This window comes from Mustela nigripes, chromosome 1 (assembly GCF_022355385.1).
Source record: "Mustela nigripes isolate SB6536 chromosome 1, MUSNIG.SB6536, whole genome shotgun sequence".
NCBI classification, from domain to species: Eukaryota; Metazoa; Chordata; class Mammalia; order Carnivora; family Mustelidae; genus Mustela; species Mustela nigripes.
Window position 1 is genome coordinate 257,942,307 of NC_081557.1, and position 25,456 is coordinate 257,967,762.

The 25,456-nt window shown below is 36.2% G+C and overlaps 1 protein-coding gene across 1 annotated transcript; it reads right to left on the reverse strand.

Moving 5' to 3' along the window:
- Window positions 1-6,201: 6,201 nt before the first annotated feature.
- On the reverse strand, window positions 6,202-23,293 carry LOC132002006 (transmembrane protease serine 11B-like). The gene is made up of 10 exons (XM_059377071.1): window positions 23,283-23,293; window positions 21,850-21,968; window positions 15,202-15,317; window positions 15,049-15,116; window positions 13,140-13,300; window positions 11,479-11,517; window positions 10,262-10,436; window positions 7,686-7,945; window positions 6,990-7,132; window positions 6,202-6,363 (listed from the first exon to the last, which is right to left on the reverse strand). Exons 1-10 carry the CDS (start codon window positions 23,291-23,293, stop codon window positions 6,202-6,204), a joined length of 1,254 nt encoding a protein of 417 aa, XP_059233054.1.
- Between the last annotated feature and the right edge of the window lie 2,163 nt (window positions 23,294-25,456).

A 25,456-nucleotide genomic window follows, 5' to 3' on the forward strand; every position in this document is an offset into this window, starting at 1 on the left:
TGTACTCTTAAGTTTTCAACTGTGGTGTGTTTCACAAATGACTAACATAGTTCCTGAAAATTTAACATTAAACTTGTATATCAGTGCAAACTAGTTTCAGCTCACTACTGCTGCACTTCTAAATATTGAAATTTGCAAAGATTTCACAAGTTTGGATATTTAAAAGGAATCATAAGATTCCATGGGGAAAATACCTACATAAAGTTTACATAATGTACTCCATAGGGAATACTTACATAACATAAGCAAAGGATAATGTATAGAAAGAGCTCAGGCTAGCAGGGGAGACCAAGAAATATTCAGGTGCAAGCTCCACTGACCTTATTTACATATATAGATATTTCGTATTCATATTGAACCACCAAAATTCAATAATTTCAAGATCCAGCAGGGTCTTGGATCAGGAAACAAACTGGCCCAGAGTTTGCAAGGAGGGTTTCTGATTTTAAACCTCATATAAACCTCACATAATCCTTTGGCCTTATGTTAGCCAAGAATCAAACCACATATCCAGGCATTTCCAAAGATAAAGATAGACTTTTCCCAGTCCAGTTGTAAATTCTACACAAAATCCAGTAATTGAAATTACAAAGGATAGTATTTCAAATATATCTTACTCTGGATGACCAAGGTCTTTTTTTTTTTTTTTTTTTTTTTTTTTGGTAGATGTAGAAGACTGAGGAAATATGAAGAATTCTGCTTTGAAATGCTAATGCAAGTTGCCTATTAGAGGAGTTCTCAGCCAGTAGTTAGTATTAAAAGGATGGGCCTGGATAGGATAATCTTGAGTATGAGTGTAAGTAAAGAAGAGCAGAGAGCTGAGGACTGAGCCCGGGGGCACACCAACATTCAGCGTTGAGGAAGAGGTAGAAGATCCAGCAGCAGAGACTGAGAAGGAATAGCTGATGACATAGAAAAATTACAAAAGAGTATTCTTATTTTTTTTTTCTGGAATCCAAGCAAAGAAAATGTTTTAAAGGGGTGCCTGAGTGGCTCAGTGGTTAAAGCCTCCGCCTTCAGCTCAGGTCATGATTTCAGGGTCCTGGGATTGAGCCCCGCATTGGACTCTCTGCTCAATGGCGAGCTTGCTTCCTCCTCTCTCCCTCTCTGCCTGACTCTCTGCCTACTTGTGATCTCTGTCAAAGAAATAAATAAAATCTTAAAAAAAAATAAAATGTTTTAAAAATTAGACAGAGAAGGACAAATGCCATGTGGTTTTAATTATGTGAAATCTAAGAAACATAACAATAAGCAAACAAAAAAACCAGAAACAGACTCATAAATACAGAAAACAAACCGGTGGTTGCTGGAGAGGAGAAGGGTATGGGGAAAAGCAAAATAGTAGAAAAGGATTAAGAGGTACAAACTTCCATTTATAGAATAAATGTCACAGAGATGAAAGATACAGGATAGGGAATATAGTCAAAATATTGTCATTACTTTTTATATGGTGATAGGTGGTAACATTGTGGTAAGCATTTTATAATATATTTATAATTATAAATTATATACATTTATACATAATAAATTTATACATATATATATACATAATATAGATTTAAAATATATTTATTATATAAGTACTATAGCACTTATATATTTCATATATATCTCATATATATCCATATATCTCATTATATATCTCATATAATCTCATATATAACTGTCAAATCAATACATTATATTCCTAACCTAATATAAAATTATATGTCAACTATACTTCAATGAAAAAATAAAGCAAAAAAAGTGTTTTACTAGGGCATGATCGAGAGTACTAAATGCTATTGATAGGTTAAATAAGAGGAGGATTGATAATTGAGCCTTGAAGCTGGCAACATGGAATATACTGATGACCTTGAGAGATATGGTTTTAAAGCAGTGTCTGAGTCAATATCTTGACTGGAATGAGTTTGAGAAACTAGAAGAAAAAGAGATGAAACAATACTTCCAACCATATTTGCAGAGAAATATGGCAGGAAAGAAATGTAGGGTTTAAAAAAAATTTTTGTTTTTGTCTGGGAAATATTATAGAATTGCTGTGTTTATGGAAATGATCCAGTACAGAGGGTAAAACTGATGATATAAGAGGGGTGGGTGAAAGTGAGAGAAACAAAGTCCTTGAGAAGATGAATGCAGAGAGGCTATCACAGGTGTAGAGTTTAGCCTTAGATTGGTGTTAATCCAACAGTTGATCCACTGTAACGAAAGGACAGACAGATGACAGTAATAGCTAACAGCTCTTGCGTTTGCTATGTGTTTTAAGTGCATTACATTTGTTAACTTCTTCAAAGCTCCATAATAACATGGTGAAGTAGATACACTCTTATCCCCATGTCATATCAAGGAAAACATGATATGGTGATGTCTAACCATTTGTCTGAGGTCATACATCTAGTAAGCAGGAAAGCTATGGTTTGACACAGGCAGTTTAGCTCCAGAGTTTACTTGCCTATATTGCCCTTGAAGAAACAAGTAGATTGATGGATTTTTATGGTAAGTGCTAGAAGGAACTCTCATCTGATTCCTTCTTCTTTCTTGGTGAAATAATGAGCAAAATTATCAGGTGAGTGTAAGGAGAAGAAACTGTTAAATTAACAACAAGGAGAGAAGGGTGAAGGAGTTACTTAGGAGAATGTTGAGAGGGTTTTCACTAGAGTGCAAAAGGATTTTCTGGGAGTTTTAAGGACCTATTTGAGATTTGGGATCATGATTTTAAAGTGAGACTAGTGAGCATGGTGTGCCTTTTTCTCCAACTGCTCTCACCAAACAAGATTATATACCCAAAAGTTAGAGAATGGAGTATAACCAAGTTGTGGTTTGGGCAGGCTGGCTGGTGAATAGAGAAGGAAGCTAGGGCAGTAGAGACATGGGTCATGGTTGACGATAGTATTTAAACTCAGTAAGGAAAACATTAAGATATTTGTGAGTTTGCAAGAAAAATTCCAGTCAAGGGAATAGAATTTCCAGTAGGCTTCGGACTGTTAGGTCTATATCTAAGACTAAATAGAAAATATAAATTTAAAATAATTCTCAATACTTTGCATCATATATATATATATATATATATATATATATAAATTATACATGTTATATATATATATTTTAAAGATTTTATTTATTTTTTTTGACAGAGAGAGAGATATCACAAGTAGGCAGAGGTAGGCAGAAAGAGAGGGAGAAGCAGGCTCCCCGCTGAACAGATAGCAGGGCTTGACCAGGACCCTGAGATCATGACCTGAGCTGAAGGCAGAGGATTAACCCACTGAGTCACACAGGCACCCCAATACTTTGCATCACTTTTTTTTTCTCTTTTGTGAAAGTGTTTCCTAAATGCATCAATATGAAAGTTTTCTAATTTTCATCTGCTGATAGTTTGGAGATATTTCTACTATAAATACAATCCTTGGCACACCTGGGTGGGTCAGTCAGTTAAGTTTCCAACTCGTGGTTTCAATTCAGTTCATGATCTCATGGGTTGTGGGATCGAGCCCCAAGTCTGGGATCCATGCTCAATGTGGAGTCTGCTTGAGATTCAATCTCTCTCTCTCTCTGCCCCTCCCCCCATTCACAAACGCCCATACACTCTTTCTCTCTCTCAGATAAACAAAGGTTAAAATAAATAAATAAATAGCAAATAAATAAATACAATCCTTGAAAAAGGAAGTCATTATTAATAGCTCTTTATTAAAGCTAAAGCTAGCTGGTTAATTTGAGGCTAGATAAAAGATGAAAACCCTGGGCATCTGGGTGGCTCAGTGGGTTAAGCCTCTGCTTTTGGCTCAGGTCGTGATCTCAGGGTCCTGAGATTGAGTCCTGCATCGGGCTCTCTACTCAGCAGGGAGCCTGTTTCCCCATCTCTCTCTGCCTGCTCCTCCCTCTACTTGTGATCTCTCTCTGTCAAATAAACAAATAAAATCTTTAAAAAAAAATTAAAAAAAAAATATGAAAACCCTAACCCTACCCAATCAGTGCTAGGGTTCACTTAGTTCCAACTGATTTTCCCCCGTACAGATTGAGATCTATGGTCTATGGACTGACTGTCTGTGCCTCCTCAAAATTCATATGTTGAAACTCTAATCGCTGATATTATGGTTTTTGGAGATGCAGCCCTTACATCAGACACCAGATCTGTGGGCACCTTAATCTTGGACTTCCTAACCCCAGAACAGTAGAAATAAATGTATGTTGTTTAAGGCACTAAGGCTATGGTAATTTTTTAGCAACCTAAACTGACTTAAGACACCACGCTCATAATGCTGGGGAGGAAAGAAATAAGTTCACAGATATCTGGCTTCTGAATTAAGTATCTATAAGACGAAGAGATAGCTAGTAATACCTCTTACATCTCTTAGCAATGGAATTAAACTAAAAAAGCATATGTCTTTTTTTCCTGCTACTTTGATAAATCCAATTGGCTTATAAAAGGATTCCTTCTGTTATCCTAGTTAAGCTCCTGACCCAAGGAAAAGGGTGAATATGCATTCGTTTCTTGCCAGGACAAGTGTAATAGATTTCTAATCTTTCTTTGTGCTTTTCATTATGAACCTTCACTCCAACTCCAGTCCATTCTCCTCACCAAAGTTAAAGCGATCTTCTCAAAGTGTGATATTAGGTCATCTCACTCACACCTCTGCTTAGAAAACTCAAGGGGCCCCCACTGCAGTTAAAATAAAATCCAAGGTCTTTACAAAGTCTTATTTGACTTAATCCCCAGCCATGTCTTCATATATTCCATCATCCTCACTTCCCTGCCGGGCTTCAGCCATGTTTGCCTTCCTTCCGCCCACATGGCCACCTCATTTATTTCTCTTGAGGACTTATGCTTGCTCCTTTAGGATTTCTCTTTCTCCCAGGTGTTTTATATGTTTTGCCTCTTCAGGTAAAGTTCAAATGCTACTGTCTTGGAAAAGTTGTTCAGACTGTCCAGTCTCAAGCACCCCTCATCTTCCCCACTATTTCCTATCCTATTTTTGTTTTCTTCATTACATTTATCACAACCCAGAATCCTCTAATGTATATGTTTATTGCCCATCTTTGTCCATTGAATGCAGCATATTTGAAAGAAGATACTGTGTCTATACCTGATATTCCTGGAACACTCTAGGTGCTCAATAAATATGTATGACCTTCCTGAGAAAGAAGTGGGGAGAGAAAACACCATCGTGTCCCATTGGCTATGGATTGGCTTGACATCATGCATATCACTTGAATCATATTTTATAATAAAGAAAGAATGAAAGAGTAACATCAGAACAACTGAAGGAAGGAATTTTTTTTTCAAGTTTATTTTAGCTGCTTTTGAAAATATTAGTTACCTTTTTTTTTTATTTTAGGAAATTACAAAGGGTAAATAATTTGCAGAGGCTACAAGTCAGCCCTCCATACATTTATTTGTACATGCACTGTTAAGAGACTTATTACAATAGCTGTCACACAGTTCCCTGCCCTTGAAGACCTCACATTGTTTTTGCTATAAGTGAAGACAAACAAATATCAAAAAGATGACATGAATAAAATGTCATATAAATAATTGCAACCTAAAAATTATTTTTGTATTCCCGACTAATTTTGGATCTAAAGTCTACCAGGGGAAGTTCACATGAGGGTCACAACTGAAGAGTGAATTTAAGCAAATAATTTTTCCTCTCTAGTCTTTACTTTCCTTTACTATAAATTGAGAAATGCTCTAGTTCATATTCCTTCTCCACTCCAAGATCATATCTCACGTATAAATAAAAATGAATGTCTATTAATTTATCTGACAAAATAATAATTTAAAGAATGAAAAATAATTTATTTGGTAGACCCAGCATATATGTTCTCATACTAACAAAATAGGTATTTCTTTAAATTTTGAAAAATAAATTAAGGTAAATTCTGAATATAAAGGCAAGATAAATCAGAACTAAACTATGATTTAGCTAATTGAATTTAAATTTTAAAATTCCAAAAAAAGAACAAGGCTATTAATAAAAATATTTTGGCCATCTTTTCTTTTTTTTTCCTTGCTGTTTCCTATATTATCTGAATAGATAATTAAATGAATGGATAGTGTTTTAGATAAAATAAAATTTATAAAGACCTTTATGTATTTGAATGTAAGAAAAGAATTTATATCAACAATCAAAGAGAAAGACTTAAAGCAGCAGATAAGAATACCCTGCAGTTGTCTTTATATTCCATTCCAAAGTTACTTTTCTTTCAGAGTCCAGTCTTGGAAGTAATCCAATCACGATAAGCAGTCACTCGTGTGTAAACACCTGGCTTATTCTTTTCAGCGCATCCATCACCCCAGCTTACTATTCCAACAAGGTGCCAGATATTTCTAGAGTTCGGGTAAGCTAGTGGTCCACCAGAGTCATTCTAGAAGAAGATAGGAAGACATGTTTCTTGCCCCATCAAAGAATTTCCTTTTACTGTTTCTCTGGATTTATCAAAAGCCCCTGGGCACTGAAAATAGTTTATCCTCTTTTGGGCTTGGAACTGTAGAACTTGGGTTTATTCAAAACCCAGAGCAACTACAAACTAAAATATATTGCCTATAACTGCCATAGGTTGGATTGGACAGAGCAGACTTTATAGGAGTTCAGCCTTGACTATGGAGAAAATGATGCATAATGAAGCATGAGGAATGGGAGAAGTGTGCACATACTAGACCTCCTGCTGCATCTTGGATAAGGAAGAGGTAGCATTCTATTGTGCAGATTTCCCAGAAAATAGGGACAACTTTATTTTATTCCCAGGCAAGATTGTCCTTGGTATGGACTCCTAGACTGAAAACTCCATGAGAGCAGGGATTTTGTTCACCAGCGCATCCCCAGCATCTAGCCTGGTGTCGGATACGTAACTGGGATCAGTAAATATCCATTGTGTGGATCAATCTAATCTACTCTATGGAAATCATTCACATGCACAAAAATTTTGTGTTGACAAAAACTTCCATTTAATTAGTACTTTGGGAGAAAATGATTTGATGTGTCTATACATACCTGACAAGCGTCAGCTTTTCCTGACATAAATCCAGCACATAGCATTTTATCCGTCACTGTGCCCGATAATGCATGCGGAGCATTACAGACTTCATTGTCAATAATCTTCAAAGAGGCTTGCTGAAGTTTTACTGGAAGGGGACCTAAAGGCAATAAATTCTGTGTATTATGGAGATCTTAACTTTGATTGTGGAGATAAGGAACATATATAGATAAAGCAGATTGTTTTGGTCAGCAAGCGCCAGGCCTGTCACAGCATAGATTGGTCCCTTTCTGGTGTTTACTGCCGCTGGCTACCTCACACATAATTCCAACTCTTCCAATTCTTTTTTTTTTTTTTTAATTTTATTTATTTGACAGAGAGAAATCACAAGTAGACAGAGAGGCAGGCAGAGAGAGAGAGGGGAGGAAGCAGGCTCCCTGCGGAGCAGAGAGCCCTATGGGGGCTCGATCCCAGGACCCTGGGATCATGACCTGAGCTGAAGGCAGAGGCTTTAACCCACTGAGCCACCCAGGCACCCCCAACTCTTCCAATTCTTATTCATATTTTATAAATTGAAGACAATTTGGTCCCACGCCTTGGTTTTCTTTTTGATATATTTACTGACTGATTAATTGCATGAGAGAGTGATTGATTAATTGACTGTTTAAATGATGATTCCCATGAAGCTATTACTTTTTTACAAAAAAACTTACCATTCATATAAAGTGTTCCCCATCCTGTAACTACAACACTGGCATTTTCTGAAAGCTTCATTTTGGCTTCAGGAAGGCAAATCCTACGAACATACTTTGTAAAAGAGATTTCTTCGGCAAGCTGCACAAGGGCAATATCATTATAAACCCCAGGGCTGCTATAGTTTTCGTGAAAAATAATGTTTTGGACTTTCTGTGTCATATATGGTTTATTTACTACTGTTCCAAAATTGACGGTCCAATCATCTGAATTATTTTTCCTGAAAGACACAATTTAATTAAAATACATGCAGTTTTTGAGCAATAACAGTGTCCATAGTGGTTATTACCTCATAACTATAAAGCACGAGGCTCCCAGCCAACACAAGAAAGTACCATATTTTTATTTTTAAGGATGCCTTTGACACAAAGATATGGCAAATAAAACAGTGCTAAGGACTATTAGATCTGTCAGATTTCTGCAAATCCTCCTAGCTAGAGCCAGGGATGTCTTCTGCTACTAAAACCCCACCCAGTTTCTGAGCATTTGACTTGGGTAGGAGTCACATGAGCAGCTTCAGTGGGCGGGGCCCAGAATCACTCTTATTGTCAAACACCCCGGGTTCCAAGAGCCTGTGGCAGGCTCTGGACATCTTTGTACATAAAAAATTGTCATTTGTTCTTACCCGGTCACCCTATTACTAAGTGCATTTTGGCTTCTAATTTAAATTTTCTGATTATTTCTCCAGTTCTTCACTGAAACTCTTTCTCAATTTAAGACCTGACTTCCTGTTTAATTTTTCTCACCTTCTCTCAAAATGTCAGTTGCTGTTTTTGTTTCTAATTTTCAAAAACTTGTAGTGGTTTCAATCCTTCTCCCGTTCTGAAACTTTCAGTGACTGCCCACACTCAATGTGATTCTTTTTTTTTTTTTTAAAGATTTTATTTATTTATTTGACAGAGAGAGATCACAAGTAGGCAGGCAGGCAGAGAGAGAGGGGAGGAACGGGCTCCCTGCTGAGCAGAAAGCCCGATGCGGGACTCCATCCCAGGATCTGAGATCATGACCTGAGCTGAAGGCAGAGGCTTAACCCACTGAGCCACTCACGTGCCCTCGATGTGATTCTTAAACTCTGCTCCCTTAGAATCAATTCAGGCTCCACCTCCTGAGATTTATATTTAAGAGATCTGGTGTGGGGTGCCTGGGTGGTTCAGTGGGTTAAAGCCTCTGCCTTCAGCTCAGGTCATGATCCCAGGGTCCTGGAATGGAGCCCCACATCGGGCTCTCTGCTCAGCAGGAAGCCGGCTTTCCCCCTCTCTCTCTGCCTGCCTCTCTGCCTACTTGTGATCTCTGTCTGTCAAATAAATAAATAAAATCTTAAAAAAAAAAAAAAGAGAGATCTAGCGTGATGCTGAAGGACCCATACTTTGAACAAGTCCTCTGGGTGGTCTTCTGTGTATCGACTACTTTTTAAAAATTGCTTCAGAGACAGATCCTGCAACCATGCTTTATAGAGACTTTCTCAGGAAGTAATAAACTGGTCAATTAGAAATGTGCCCAAACAATACAACAAATTTTCCAGGATGTATTTTCTAATTCTTTTAACAAACCTTCTTTACTTCAAATTGTTCTTTTTGTTTGCTGTCTACGGAATACAACCTGGGTTGTTCCACCTCAACGCATCTGAAGAAGGTGGTTTTCCAGATCCAAAAGGCGTATTGCTCTTTCCCATCTACCTACCCCATCAATCAAATCTTTTATCTATAGGGTCCAGGTTAATCTTACATCTTCATCCCTCAGCTGGATATGCTCACCTTCTTCATCAAATTTTCACAGAACGTATTGTCTTGTTGTAAGTGTGGCAGCTACTACACTATGCTGATTAATGCCTTGAATATATCACATTTAAATATTTTCAGTTAGGTAGTGAGCACCTGGAGGACAAGGCAAATAAGCATGTAGTAACTGAAATCAGACATACCTGGCATTACATTCAATTTCTGTTAATTTAATAACTGTATGAACTTTGCCAAGTTACATCACCATTTCATTCAGACCTAGTTTCCTCACCTTTAAATAGATTAAATTATACCTTCCATACAGAATTATTGTTATGATTAAATAAAATGTAAATGTCAATAAAGCACTGAATGTCAGGTCCAAGTAGCTATTCTCAAAATGTGAGTTACTTCTATTCACCTTTTCCTCTTTGACAAATTATTATTTTTTTAAAGCTTTATTTATTTATTTTAGAGAGAGAGAGTGAATGTGCACAAGCGTGGGGGTGGGTAGAAGGAGAGGGAGAGAGAAATTTAAGTAGACTCTGTGCTGAGTGTGGCGCTTGATACAAGCTCTCACCCCACCCTGAGATCACAACCTGAGCAGAAATCAAGAGTTGGCTGCTCAATCACCTGTGCAACCCATGCGCCCCTCCTCTTTGACAAATTTAAATGCTTCTGCTGCCCTTCAGGTATGCAGGTAATTATACATTTCATTTGGCTTTGGTGAATGTTCACACATTTAGGTCAGTCCCCACAGATGACCCAAATGTCCCGCGTACCCAGAATCCTACAGTTAGTCAGAATTTTGCACTTACTTAGCAAAGCAGTGAGCTGCAGATAATAGCCACCGGCTGCTGATCAGAGATGCCCCGCAATAATGTTGACCTTTCCACTGCATGCTGGCTTGCCATGGCCATGCCCCAACCAGGGCGTTTTCCCCATTCACAATTCGGTTGCCTGGTATGATACTGTTGGATGGTCTTCCACAACCTAAAGAAAGGATTTATTTACATAGGAGCAGCTATCTTTGATTACTCCTTTATTTTTAAAGAGAATCTTTTTTTTTAAATTTTATTTGTTTATTTGACAGAGAGAGAGATCACAAGTAGCCAGAGAGGCAGGCAGAGAGAGGGAGAAGCAGGCTTCCCACTGAGCAGAGAGCCTGATATAGGACTTGATCCCAGGACCCTGAGATCATGATCTGAGCTGAAGGCAGAGGCTTAACCCACTGAGCCACCCAGGTGCCGCACTGAGCCATGCAGGTGCCCCTCTTTGATTATTCTTGACGAGAAATACATCTTAAAGTATTACTTGAAACCCTTCAGTAGTTGTCCAGCAGCTACTAAGCAATGCTGTGTCTTTTCCAGAATGTACTGGGATCATGGTAGCTGACTCCATCTTGGTTTGGGTGACTTTTACTTATACTTTTTTCTCTCTTGAGCATCTTTTGATGACTTTTATTTTATCTATTTGCTATAATTCTCATCTCTCCCACTAGACGCAAATTTCTTGAAGGTGGAGATTTTATTTCATTATGTCTGTATCTCGTACAGCATATGAAGCACTATCTATAAAGTCCCATGTAGATAATAGATACACCATTGAGTGAATGAATGCATGGATGTATCTTGTGTGCAACATGATACTCTAAAAAGAATTCATTTAAAAGATTTCAGAACTATTTTTTATCTTATAATAAATGTACTTGATATAGCCTACTTTTATATTTTCTTATCCTAAGTTGTCTTTTTTCCCTTCAGTCTTTTTTATTTTAACTTACTCAGATATTATATTTTTCACTCATGATTACATTCTTTGAAATCAGTTCTCATTTCATCCTTTGGACAACTCCAAATGTTAAAATTCAAAGGCCAGTGTTTTTCAAAAGAAATTCCAGATATATATCTGGTATATCCAATAATTTATAAAGATTACTTAATGGACTACTTAATGATATATTTCAAGACACTTTTTAGAATAATGATAGGGAAATATTTGTGAATGTTAAATATATCATAGTTTCTAAACTTACAGTTGTTGGTAAGTATTTCAACATTAGCCTTGCTGATTTCTGAAATTAAAAGAAACATATAATTAATAAAATATAATCAAGCAATTATCTTTAATCTAAGAACATACATGCTACCTTCCTAGCCCAATTATACTCAACCTTTAACTATTCAGACTAGTTCACATAGCAGTTAACAACCCTTCTCCCTCCTACTTTTTATATTTTGACCATCTCTACACATATCTACCAAGTAGTATAGGACAGGGGAAAGGAAATATAAAGCAGAGCTCTCAATTTTGTTATAGTTGTAGCAAAATATTTACTGAGGTGAGAAGCTGACATTCTCACTTAAAGAGGGACTGGGAATTAATTACCTTTGGATTTTTTTCCTTATGATAATTCTCATCTCTCTGAAAATGCTCAGAGTTATCTATAAAAAGAAAAATTCTAATTAAAATTTTATTCCATTGGGCCTCTCCTCTTTAGAGTCATCTCATATCTGTGACTGAATTATGAAATTTTGTGAATTTAACTTAAATTCAAGTCTCTTTTCTATTAGGAAGAGACTTAATTCTTTATTTTTATTATTATATTTTTTAAAAGATTTACTCATTTATTAGAGAGGGAGAGAGACAGTGTAAGAAGGGGGAGGGGCAGAAGGAAAAGAGGACGATCTCAAGCTAACTCCCTGCTGAACATGGAGCCTCATGAAGGACTTGATCTCACAACCCTGAGACCATGACCTAAGCCAAAACCAAGATCAGATTCTTAACTGACTGAACCACCCAGGTGCCCCTAGGAAAAGACTTTAGAGACAAAAAGAAAGAGCAGGGAACTACAAGAAGACCCCACCAACAAGTGACGACTAAACCCCTAGGGCATTGAGGGGAAGCCTTCCTTCCCAACAGCTACCCACAGAGCAATTGTGTTGTTCTTTTGAGAAGCTCTAGCTCAAATTCACTTGGTCCACTGGTGACAAGGATTGTGAGGCAAAGGAGTTATAACTGGAAGTTATCAGCCTTGATAGACTTCAAGTACACTAGGATCAACTCTCGGTCTAGAAAACTACAAAACTGAGCTCTGAAATACATGCTTATTACCTAACAGGCCTTTAACAATCGAAATGAGAGGTTCAAGAGCTTTGCAGGATCTTCAAGATCTTTACAGACTTCACTTCCTACATGTACTGGGGCGAAATAATTTTGTTCCCTTGTTTTCTAGGAAATTATTCCAGACAATTTTTTTCTGTTAGTTATCATTCCCATTCTTTCACAAGTAGCAGTGAGAACTCCCTATCTCCAACGTCCGTCTTACGCACCCATCTCCACACTAAATGATCAAGTCCTAAATCTGTTTCCTATAATGAGATCCTGACAAGAGTAGAGGGGAGGAATAATGCTTCAATTAGAGTCCTTCACTTCCTTTTTCATACAAAAACATGAAACCTTCCAAGCTCAAGTATATGCCCACACTTTAGCCCTCCTTCTTATCAGTCTTCAGATATGTTTATAGCGCTGCCCCTTTCATGCCAACTCATTGGTAGGAGTACCAGAATTTAAGAAGTATATTTTTCTTCCCAAAGCAAATTCCTGAAACTTCTGGTTCATTTTTTTCCTAGCACTTTTTTTTTCAAAGAGCCCCCAAATCCAAGTAACAGAAAATAATGGAAATAAGTGAAATACCTATGAGTCTCATGGAAGTAGGGACTGCATTCCAGAATGCCATGTTGTCTTTCAATATCTGAGGGAAGATAGCTTCAATTTCAGTCTTCATGCTATCCCTCTTTGCTGGAGGAAATTTGAATGTCAGCTGGAACTGTACACTTGAGCCATTGGAATCAGGACTAGAAAAAACAGAAATCTTCTAGTTTGCTGTTTCTTGATTTTTGTAAACATTTTGTGAATACATTGAATTTCCTATATTTTGTCATATTTCCTTTACATATTCTAAAGAACAATACACAGATATTGTCTCAGTATGTATAAAGGGTAAAGGTCTCTAAAAATCTTCTGACTGGTTCACAGGAATTGGTCATGGGATATGTGAATTACAAACTAGAAATCAGAGTATTTTGAACACATGTGAGAAAAGGAGTATTGGTCAACAAATGATTGATTTAAGATTTTATTAAAACAGTAAAAACCATGTCCTTGTGGAGATATTTTCTAATAACTTTAGAAAAAGAGATAAATGCAGAACCAGGAACCATTTGAAAGATAACTCCTAACATATATTCAGGAGCCGGTACTAAGCTTCTCCCTATTATTTCTTATACATCTCTATGCCAATATAGCTGTACAATGAGAAATCTCAGAAAGGTAACTCTAAAGCATAAAGAGAATATCCACTATCTATATATTCATTACATTCTTTTTATTAATTAGAAAAGGAGATTAATTCATTTGGGAAGACCTCCAAAACAAGTCACAATTTTTTAAAATACCCACAACTTCTATTTTCAATAGAAAGCTTTCGCTTGTAAGTAGGTTAGTTGATTGGTTTTCTGGCCAGCTGGAATTTTTTGTTTTGTTTTGGAAGTTCCGAATTTCCCCAGAATGGATATTGGCAATTACCAAATTATAAGCATTCTCTTGCTTTATCACTCATCCCCTGTGCTCCGTGAGACCCTCCTCCCTGAATCCCTCTTGGCCGTCAGCATCCTCAAGCATACTTCAAAGTCCTATTTAGACAAATTTTATCTTAAATGACACTAAAATTCACTTTGCTTCACAGTCATTATAATGATAGTGATTACTAAAGAGACCAAAAGAAGATTATTTTAGGAAAGGTATGGCCAGATGGATGTGAATGGGAGAAGAGGAAGCTAGTTGGTTCGTAGCAAAGCAATCAGATGAGACTCTTTTTTTTTTCACCGAGTTAAAATGATCTTTCATCATAGCAGTCAGTTAGGACTGGCTGCTACCAATAGCCTTACAATTACCCTTCAAGTGTGGGGATTATGCTGCTGCCCCTCGGAACAATTTGTTGCTTAAACTGTAACCCCTGGAGGATTTTACTAGTTACCAAGCACATTTAGATAGGGCCTTAAGAAATACATATGCTGGCAACAGGTCTTTGGGGAGAAGGACCATGTAGGACCATGAAGCCGGGCAGCCGGGAACGCCCGGTCAGCTCAGGGTGGAATGAAAACCGCCTGCTTCCTTTATCGGTTCCCGCTCCTTTCTCTTCCTAGAAGCGCCCCTTGTTAGTTAGATGAAAGTGAGACTGTGGAGTTGCTCGTGGCAGCCGTCCTTTTCGACTGTGGTCCCCTGCTCCCAGTCTCTGGCAGCTGACTTGTCTGTGCCTAATTCTTCTCTTTGGTCGCCGACTGGAAGCGGCAGGATTACACATTTGACCAGAACAGTTCCTATTCTGCACAGAAATTTGTTAATTGCAATGACATTTTAATTTATGGGTCTGTCTTTCTTTATTTTCTTCATTTCTTTCTTTCCTTCTTTTTTTCTTTCTTTCTTTCTTTTTCTTTCCATCACTTTCTTTCTATTTTTTCTATTGTTCTTAATTAAAACCATGGATGATGTTACATATCATCCACCTTCCCTTCCATAAGATCCTGATGGAATTTGCACTTACAGAATTTTGATGACCTGAGAGTTGATATATTCTTTATATATACTCGAATTTTGAAAAGCCTCCAACATCTGTCAAGAGAGAGAAACAAAGTGGCCACCATATCATTTTCGATCAAATTTATTATGAAATTATTAAAAGAAATCTCTGACTTACCTTAGTCTCTATATTTTTGCTCAGATCAGTGCTGGCTTGTGAAGCTCCATTTTCACAACTATCATTGTATGTAACTCCAGAAATATGAAAATCACCTTGGTAATAGAAAATCCTTCCTATGAAACAAAAAAATCCTCAAAGAATTTTAAAATAACAAATACCCTCAAATCCCTCCATAGCTTTGTCTCGAAATTAACATTTGACCCAGATTTTTAAATAATCAGAGGGAGGGAGAAAGAAAGTGGAAAGCAATGAAAGGTAGTGAATATCCACTCATTCTAGAAACGGCAACCCCCAGCTTTCATGAAGTGATACTCCTCCTTTCTTCGTATGATAATAGATGTTACTGCCCTATTAAAGCCAGGAATATCCTCAGGATCCACCTTAAAACAGCAACCCAGGCAATCACTAACCATCCACCTGAGTGTGCACTAGAGATGAAACCCATTTTTCATATGCAATCTAAATTCTCATAATAGTGATTACCCAGTTACTCTTTCTAAGCACTTCTGATATGGAAATATTCTGATAAGGAAATATTACAAACATTCCCCTTCACTCTCTGGATGATCTATACCGTCTTATTATTTTTCTTCTGCCTCATTGTCTATCAGCCTGCTTTCTATTCCTTGTAGTCATTCCTTGAGGAATTCCCCCTGCCCTTCTACTTCCCTCCAGTATATGGTGGCTGGTGTTTGGTGAGCATCACAAGGTCTCACATTCTCCATTCTGTCTGCTCCCTGAATGTAAATGGCTTTATCTAATATATTTGGCTACTGCAATGTAAAACAGGACAAGCCTAGAGGTAGTTCTTCCACATCATGCATGTACTTCTAAAAATAGGAAAAAGTCATTTGCAAAGATGTGAATGGAACTAGCGGGTATTATCCTAAGCAAAATAAGTCAATCGGAGAAAGACAATTATCATATGATCTCACTGATATGTGGAATTTAAGAAACAAAACAAATGATCTTAGGGGAAGAGAGGAAAAAATAAAACAAAATGAAACCAGAGAGGGAGACAAAGCATAAGAGACTCTCAATCATAGGAAACAAACTGAGAGTTGCTGGAGGGAAGGGAGGTAGGCGGATGGGGAAACTGGCTGGTGGACATTAAGGAGGGCAGGTCATGTAATGAGCACTAGGTATGACTGATGAATCACAGACTTGTACCTCTGATTAACTGAAATGAATTAAAATAAAAAAATTAAAAAAATAAGAAACAAAAATTGGAACTAATATAAAATAGTATCCTGTTTTGGTTAAGCAATTAGCCATTCATATATTTTGAGAACAACAGTACTTTTGATCCATTTTAAAAAGTACCAGGGGACCTGGATGGCTCAGTCAGGTAAATGGCTGCCTTTGGCTTGGGTCCTGATCCCAGGGTTCTGAGATGGAGCCCCGCTCCCTGCTCAGTGGGGAGTCTGCTTTTTCCTTCTCCTTCTGTTTGCTGTTCCCCCTGCTTGTGTTCTCTCACACTCTCTCTCTCTGTAAAATAAAATCTTAAAAAAAAAAATAGTACCACATAATCTCTAAGGAATGTTAATAATAGGGTTTAAAAAATATGATCTCTGAGCTGAAATAATTCATTATCCTGGAAGTCAGGAATATCATTTCAATCTAAGATATGAGAGACTGTGGACTCTGAGAAACAAACTAAGGGTTTTAGAAGGGAAGGGGGTGGGGAATGGGTTGGCCCAGCGATGGGTATTAAGGAAGGCACATATTGCATGGAGCACTGGGTGTTATATGTAAACAATGACTCTTGGAACACTGCATCAAAAACTAATGATGTACTGTATGCTGACTAAAATAACATAATAAAATTTTTAAAAAAGATAAAATAAAAACTAGTTTCTTATCTTTCAATGGTCTCCTATATTTTTCCTCATGGCAAGAGGTATATATAAAAATCAAATGCTAGGTTCTAAGAAGTTACCTAAGGTCTTTCTGAAAGAATAATGCATACCGAGTTAGAGGAGCTACTTTAAATCCTCCCACCAATTGGGTGTGCATGTTGGTATATCACGTTAGCCTCCTGGACATTTTTTCATTAATCCCAAAGACTACATTGCAAAAATAAACTCCAAGAGCCTCTTTCTTAGCATTTCATGCTTTTGATCTATGAAGTCTATCCTCAAATAGAAGAGCAAACAACTAGAATCTGTTAATTTTGTGTTACATCCGGTATGCTGAACTTGGGTATTTACAGAGAGGCAGATTTCTTTTTCTTTCTTTTTTTTTTTTTTTTTAGGAAACTATTTTATTTTATCATAAAGATATTATTAATTTATTTGAGGGAGAGAGAATATATGTGTGTGTGTGTCTGTGTGTGTGAGAGAGAGAGAGTGTGTGCACTTGCACAAGTGGGGGGAGGAGCAGAGGGAGAGGGAGAAGCAGGCTCCAAGGACCCTGATGTAGGACTCTATCTCAGGACCCTGAGATCATGACCTGAGCTGAAGGCAGATCCTTAACCAAGTGAACCACCCAGATGTCCCAGGTAGGCAGATTAATTTGTCAAAAGTCATACATATCATGCCCATATTTAAAGAAACCATGATGTTTAGATATGTGTAGTTATATTACTGGAAAATCAGATTGATTTGAGGTGCAATATTTTAGTTTATTTTCCCTTGCTTATTTTTATAATCTGAATTGTCCCCTAGAATTTATATGTTGAAGCCCTAACCCCCTATGTGGCTATATTTAGAGATAAGGCCTTTAGCAAGGTAACTAAGGTTAAATCAGATCATAAATCGGATCACTAGGTTAAATCAGAAACCAATAGCCTTATAAGAGGAGATATAAGAGAATGATCCTTCTTTCTCTCTCCTGAAAATTACCCCCCAACCGCATATACCACAGAAAAAAAGGGCATGTGAAGCTATATTAACCCTGCTGACATTCTGATCTTGGACTTCCAGCCCTCAAAACTGTGAGAAAACAAATATTTGTTGTTTTAAGACACCTAGTCTGTGGTATTCTGTTATGGCAGCTTGAGCTGAATAATACAATTACTTAGATAAATTGAATGGGAATCTATCTGTACCCTACACTGCAGCCTATAAAATCATAATCATAATTAAATCATAATAATAGTATAAAATCACATCATAATTAAAATCATAATTTTATAGACATAGCAATGATCAGTATTTAGGTAGTAATCTTTCCATATCTTATCCCAAGGTTTATAATAAAATCTATATTTTAAGATAGAAATATATTTTACCACCTTTATAAAATATCGCTTTAGACCTATGGGTTGCAACACTATCTATTTATTAGAATAACTACAGAGCTTCTAAAAGGCTTACATGGGCGGGCCCTGCCCCAGTTTCACTGAATCAGAAAACCTAAGGGAATGGATACTTCTTTGGAAGAGCTCCACAGGTGATTCTGAGAGGAAACCAGGGTTTAGAACTACTAGATAAACTATCTGAAGGATTTATCATTTGTTTATAAATGTCTGTGTAAGCTTTTCGAAATAGTTTTGTTAAATAAAATAGTTAAGGAAGAGCTGAACCAGTCATTTCTAGAATAATGATCCTTGTGGAATATTAATCTGAGTTAACCCAAGAAGTAGAAAGTGAAAAATAATGGCTTGAAAACGATAGACATATTCAGAGAGAGAAACGAATTTCATACCACTTGAATGAGAGATTATTCTAGGTGTCATCCAACTTAAGTTGCTCTTAGTATTAACAAAGATTGTATTCATTTCTAATTCAGATTCCTAGAGCCAATCCATCTTTCAGACTGACTCCAGACGGCCTTTCCAAGAGTTTTGAATGTGTATTGTTATTGCACAAGGAACCTAATTCAATTAACTTAATTACAGGTAATATAAGCCCATCTAGCCTTGTATTTGAAATTGTAGGTGGTTAACCATGTAGAGAATAGAGAAAGTCAAGGGCAAATTTTCATCCCACACATGTCCTGCTTGAGCCACGATGTCTGCCGTCCTCCCTGGTGCACCACTCCAGTCCATGAATGCACTGTTTCTCCAGAAGAGACTCATTAAAATACAAATTATATTTTGGAAGGATAACTAATTAAGCTACTGGGCTTCTTCACAGGGCTTGATTTGGTAAAATTGGAGCAAATTTCCTTAAGGGGAAATTATATAATGAACGTTATTTTTTAATGAGCAGAATCAAACAGAGGACAGAAGGATCCAGACTACAGAGAGTTCAGGGGTCAACATAGCAGGCCAGAGACGGTATGCATACCTGACCCATCTGAAGGACAAGTTCTGAAGTTTGAAACCAAGATGGTTAGAGAAAACATAAGGCGCTTGGGTGGCTCAGTTTGTTAAGCACCCAACTCCTGGTTTTGGCTCAGATCATGATCTAATGGGTGGTGAGACCAAGCCCTACCTAGGGTTCTGTGCTCAGTGGAGAGTCTTCTCGAAGACTCTCTTCCTCTGTCCTTCCCCCAGTGTGCTCTCTCACTCTCTTTCTCTCTCTCAAATAAATACATCTTTAAAAGAAAAAAAAAAAGATGGTTAGGGAAAACAAAGGAGAGGCCAGGTTGAAGAAAAAGCTGGAATTTGTATTAGGGAAATGCATCCTATTCTTCATTATTGTATAGGGTAATATATTTCAGAGAAATAAAACAGAAAAACTTATGATAAAGTAGAATAATACACTTGAATGTTAAGGTCTGGGTTTATGTTCATCTATGACACTTAAAAGCCTATAATAATAAACACTTTTCTTTTCTCAATCTTGATTTTTTGCATGTGAAAACAGTGATAGTAGTAAAACTTACCCTCCCTAGCTCAAAGAATTATCATGAGGATCAAGTGGAATTATGGATGTCAAATTTCTTTGAAAATATTAAATAGCTTCACAAACTTAAAGTTTTATTTTTCTAAAAGGTAAAAATAATTTGGAATACCAAGATTTCTGAATGTGGTGTTAACAAAGATTTTTAAGATAATATCAAATTTATAAAAACATATAGTCACTTCTACTATCTACCATTAGATGAGACATTTTTGTGGATGAAAGACCTAAATATGAGACAGGAATCCAACAAAATCCTATAGGAGAGCAGCCTCTTTTACCCCAGCTGCAGCAAGTTCTTGTTAGAGATGTCTTCAAAGGCAATGGAAATAAAAGCAAAAATGACCTATTGGGACCTCATCGAGATAAAAAGCTTTTGCACAGCAAAGGAAATAGTCACCAAAACTAAAAGGCAACCCATAGAATGGGAGATGTTTGCAAGTGTCTAATCAGATAAAGGGCTAGTATCCAAAACCTTTAAAGAATTTATCAAACTCAATACCCCAAAAACAAAAAATTCAGTCAAGAAATGGGTAGAAGACATTAACAGGCATTTCTCCAAAGAAGACATACAAATGGCCAACAGACACATGAACAAAGGCTCAGCATCAATTGGCATCAGAGAAATACAAATAAAATTACAATGAGATACTGCCTCACACTAGTCAGAACAGCTATAATTAACAACGCAGGAAACAACGGATGTTGGCGAGGATGCAGAGAAGGGGGAACCCTCTTTCACTGTTGGTGGAAATGCAAACTGGTGCAGCCACTCTGGAAGACAGTATGAAGATTTCTCAAAAAGTTGAAAATAGAGCTACCCTATGACCCAACAATTGCACTATTTTTAGGTATTCATCCAAAGGATACAAACATAGTGGTTCATAGGGGCACATGCTCCCCAAAATTTATAGCGGCAATGTCCAGGATAGTCAAAATAATGGAAAGCACTCAGATGTCCGTGGACAAATGAATGCATAAATAAGAGGTGAGATATATTGATATAGATATAGATACAGATATTTCAGCCATCAAAAAAAGAATGAAATCTTGCCATTTGCAATGACATGGATGGAACTAGAGGGTATTATGCTCAGCAAAAGAAGTAAGTCAGAGAAAGATAAATATGATATGATTTCATTCATATGTATAATTTAAGAAATAAAACAGATGAACATAGGAGAAGGGAAGAGAAAAGAAGACAAAAACAGAGAGAGAAAAGTCATAACAGTCTCTTAACTATAGGAAACAAACTGTGGGTTGCTGGAGGGGAAGGGGGTGGGGGGGTGGGGTAACTGAATGATGCACATTAAGAAAGACCCTTGATGTAATGAGTACTGGGTGTTATATGCAACTGATGAATCACTAAACTATCTCTGAAACTAATAATACATTGTATGTTAATTAAATTGAACTAAATTTTTTAAAAAGATGATACATTTGTGGATTATTCATTGCTATTTAGCAATTATATCTTAATAACCAGAATTGAGCCAAGAAGAGTAGGATTTCCAAATTTTTATATATACTTACCAAAAGATATAACAATTCAACTACTAACCTATTTCATAAGCTCCTTTATTGACAATGCATTTTGGCCTCAAAATATTGAAATTTTCAGTTTTGTCCATAGTCTCATAGTTGGTAATATGTTACAGAGTGGCTCAAGGAGGCATTTGATTCAAAAAAATTTATAAACCTTGGTATTAAATAACAGAGAATTATTACATTGAAATAACAGTAAATAGATGAGAAATTTCCCATGAAAAAATTTAATATTCATGTTTCTTACCCACTTCTAAAAATAAAAGGAGATTTAGTAGCAAGGTGAAAATGAAAAGTAGGCAATACTGACCAACTGCTAGAAAATGAACAAGAAGACCAATAGTTATTCCCAAGATTGCTGTCACTCCAAGAAAAATAAAGATCACCACCCATGCTGACCAAGATCTTCCCCGGGAGGACATGCCATGCCTATAAAAGGAAAAAAAAAATGGTTCAAATCAGATGATAGACATTCTAAATTTACCTGGCTCTCCTCCAACTCATATAACATAATATATAATTTATGAATAGGTCCTTATTTCAGCATGAAGCATAGAAGCCTTAAACATCATAAACAACAGAAAGAGGGTACACCCTAATACTCATTTACTAAACAAATCATAGTTGAGTACCATTTTAGCTTCTGGGAATATTGCAGTGAGCAAGATTCACTTCAGAGATGCCTGGTTTCTCTGAAGAGAAATTGATTTGCTCTTTTTATTTATCTAAAGCAGGTTATAAAATACTAGGTGTGGTCTGATTGTATTTTGACTATAATCATACTATGTATACAGACATTTAAATTTATAAACAAATATATAATATAACCATTTGTAAGTTTTAATTAAATGTGAGAGGAAATACCATGATGCCAACCTCAGTTATCCCATAACCACTGTTATGTTAGAAGATTATAGGTAGAGTTTTCTTTTTCGTTTACTTTTTTCTTAACTATATTTTCTAATGTTTCTACAATAAACATGGATTATTTGAGTCACATAAATTAAGAGGTAAGTTTCATCATCAAAGCTAATTAATTAGATGAAAAATAATCAGAAAATATGGTGACTTGGTATCACCCAAATGGAGTGGTCTAGAGTTATAATTAGATCTTATGGTTACCCTCAGTCGAATCTATATAAAGTTTGGGCACTAGTTATTTATCACTTGTATTTTAAAAGACATGATGTCATGAAATTGCTGATTTGGAGAAAGAGCTTTAACAAGCACTCATAAAATTCTGATTTCAGGGGCACTTGGGTGGCTCAGTCAGTTAGAAGTCTGTCTTCAGCTCAGGCCATGATACTTGGGTCCTGGGATGGAGCCCTGTATTGGGATCCCTGCTCAGTGGGGAGCCTGCTATTTCATCTCCTTCTGCCCTTCCTCACCTGCTCATGCTCATTCTCTCCCTCTCACTCTCTCTCAAATAAATAAATAAAATCTTTAAAAAAAAATCTGATTTCAAATTTCAAAGTAGCTTAAGCAGTTTCCTCAATCTTTCATATTCTGCATCACCTAAAACAAAACTTGTAAAACAGAGGAGTTTATAATCAGGGGATATATTTGGCACATTAGATATTCCCTATGAATATGAGAATCTTTTTGTTTTGATCCCTCTAGAACCAGTTTATACTTAGGTAGAGAAGTTTCTTTAAAAAAAACCAAATAATACCTTATGACCCAACTGTACAACTCCACCCAGTTTTATTCCCTCTCTGCTCTGTTCTCTATTCTTAATCCTACCTCTTCTTCATACCCCTTTGATGACTTGTTAATTAGTGTTTCCCAGAACCAGAATTATTTGTCAAAGCTCCTCAAAGAAACTCCCTATTTCAGATGCATTCCACGTATGCTTTCATACCAGAATCCTGCTGTTTAATCTCTTCCTCAGAGCAAAGAGCCATTCAGGTATTGTGTTTTTTACACTAGATGAATCACTCTTTAAAAGGAGTATGCAATTAAGGTAATTAATAGCTATTTAGAACCCAATGACTATCTGATAATAAATCTTTTCAAATAAGTAGAAATGTTTACTGTGATACTGAGGTCTCAGATTTGTTTTGGATTAGTCAGTGGTAACTTAGTCTGGTAGCTTAGTCTTTCTGAAATGTGCAAATTAATTTGAAGGACTTTTAACATTATGTGCCCCGAATAATGACTCTAAAGTAGCTGAAATGGTTTCTGTATAAGTAATCACCAGATTATCGTTTATATTTCTTTGGAAGCTCCTTTTAGAAGTTCTGGGAAGTGGTAGAGAATACATTTTGTTAACAATAGCACTGATGCTTTGTTCCCTTTCATTATGAATTTCTTCCTGTTATAAATAAGGATATACTTTTATATCTAAAACATCATAGTTGTTTATGTTTTATTCAACCCTTCCTCTAGTAACTGTGATGCATGGACACTAGGAATTGATTATTATTTTTGAATAATAGCTGAAATTATTTAAATGATGTTTTAAATATTTAAAAGGTTTCCATTCATGAGACAATTTACTTTCTCACTTAGCAGATTAATTTTGGCCTTTTTTTTTTTTAACAGAAATCTGCATTCCAGAATGAACTCATTTAACAAACAAAACAGGTTAAAAATTAATCTTCAATGAATTTAACCAGCTCCATATACTTAATTAAACTATAACTGCTTCATTTTTGTATTGAATCTAATTCAAGTAAGGGCTTGTCACTCTTCTGGCATAATCAAACATTTCCCTTAATCAAACCACAATAATAATGTCAATAAAAATAATGGTAACTTCATGATTCACAATTTTAAAGAGTCAATTTTACTAATTTATCCTCACAGTCTATACCGGGTATTATTTCCCAGATTAGATTTTCTTACAACTACCTTCTGATATTGCATTAGCAGTTAAACTACAAAGCATTACAATAACTGTAATTTTCATTAATTAGAACTAAATTTATAGACGATTTGAATTAGATTTACCTGAATTTTGTTATACAGGGAAGACTGTTAAAACAGAATTCCAGTGCAAAATTCCCCAAATTTTATAAAGATCAACTTTTTTTTTTTTTCATAGAGGACTTAGTCATTAGGGAAAGAGTTGTGAATAAGGAACAGAGAAATTAATGATCAAATGAGTTGAATGGCTTCCACCAATAACTTTTCCCTGGAATTGTGGAAAAACAGAGAGCCTACAGAGGGAATTTATTTGAAAATCTATGAAGTTTTGAGGATGCTCTGGAGTTTGCCAGCTGCCAATAAGTACATTATTATAAAAATCTATAATGAAATTTACATTTTTAAATCATTTCCAAGACAACATTTTCATATTAGAAAATATTATTTTAATTAAATTACTAGAGAACAAAAATGGTAGTGTTCTTATAAAAAAAAAAGTAAGCAAAATTTTGCTGAGATTGGATTCTTTTTTTTTTTCTTTTTTTTAACTTCCGGAAACTTTCCCAAAGATTTTGACAAAATTTTGGATCTTTGAAACAATAGCATTTTTTTAACAGTGTACAGAAATAAACATCTAAATTATGAAAAGCAAGCAGTTAACAAAAAGCTAAAAGATAATCTAAGAACTTGCTAGGTTTTGTAGACGTAATCTCCCAAATAAAATCCCATTTACCTGTGCATAGTATTCTGATTGTTGTGGTGTTGTCAGGAACAGTGATGGTGATGATGATGAGGGTGACAATGATAATAGTGATAATTAAAATAAGGGCCTTCTGGTGTAGCTTTTAAGGAGATCAGTGTTTCCCAGGTTTCTGTGTGACGCCCAGTGTTGATTGGTTTGTTTTCATGGGCTGGGTGAAATCTAGAGAACAAATATGATGACACTTGTATGACCAGCATTAATGACTTTCATATTTCTATTGTTTCAAGACAGGAGTCATCCAGGGAATCACAAACTTCCTTGACTTGGCTATTTAGAAAAAAAAAAA

Excerpts from the sequence above, each read along its gene's own strand:
- LOC132002006 (XM_059377071.1), bottom strand. Across the intron at positions 10,437-11,478 it reads TGAAATACTTACCAACAACT|GTTGTGGAAGACCATCCAAC; the intron begins GTAAGTTTAGAA and ends TCCTTTCTTTAG. Across the intron at positions 6,364-6,989 it reads GAAAAGCTGACGCTTGTCAG|AATGACTCTGGTGGACCACT; the intron begins GTATGTATAGAC and ends ATCTTCTTCTAG.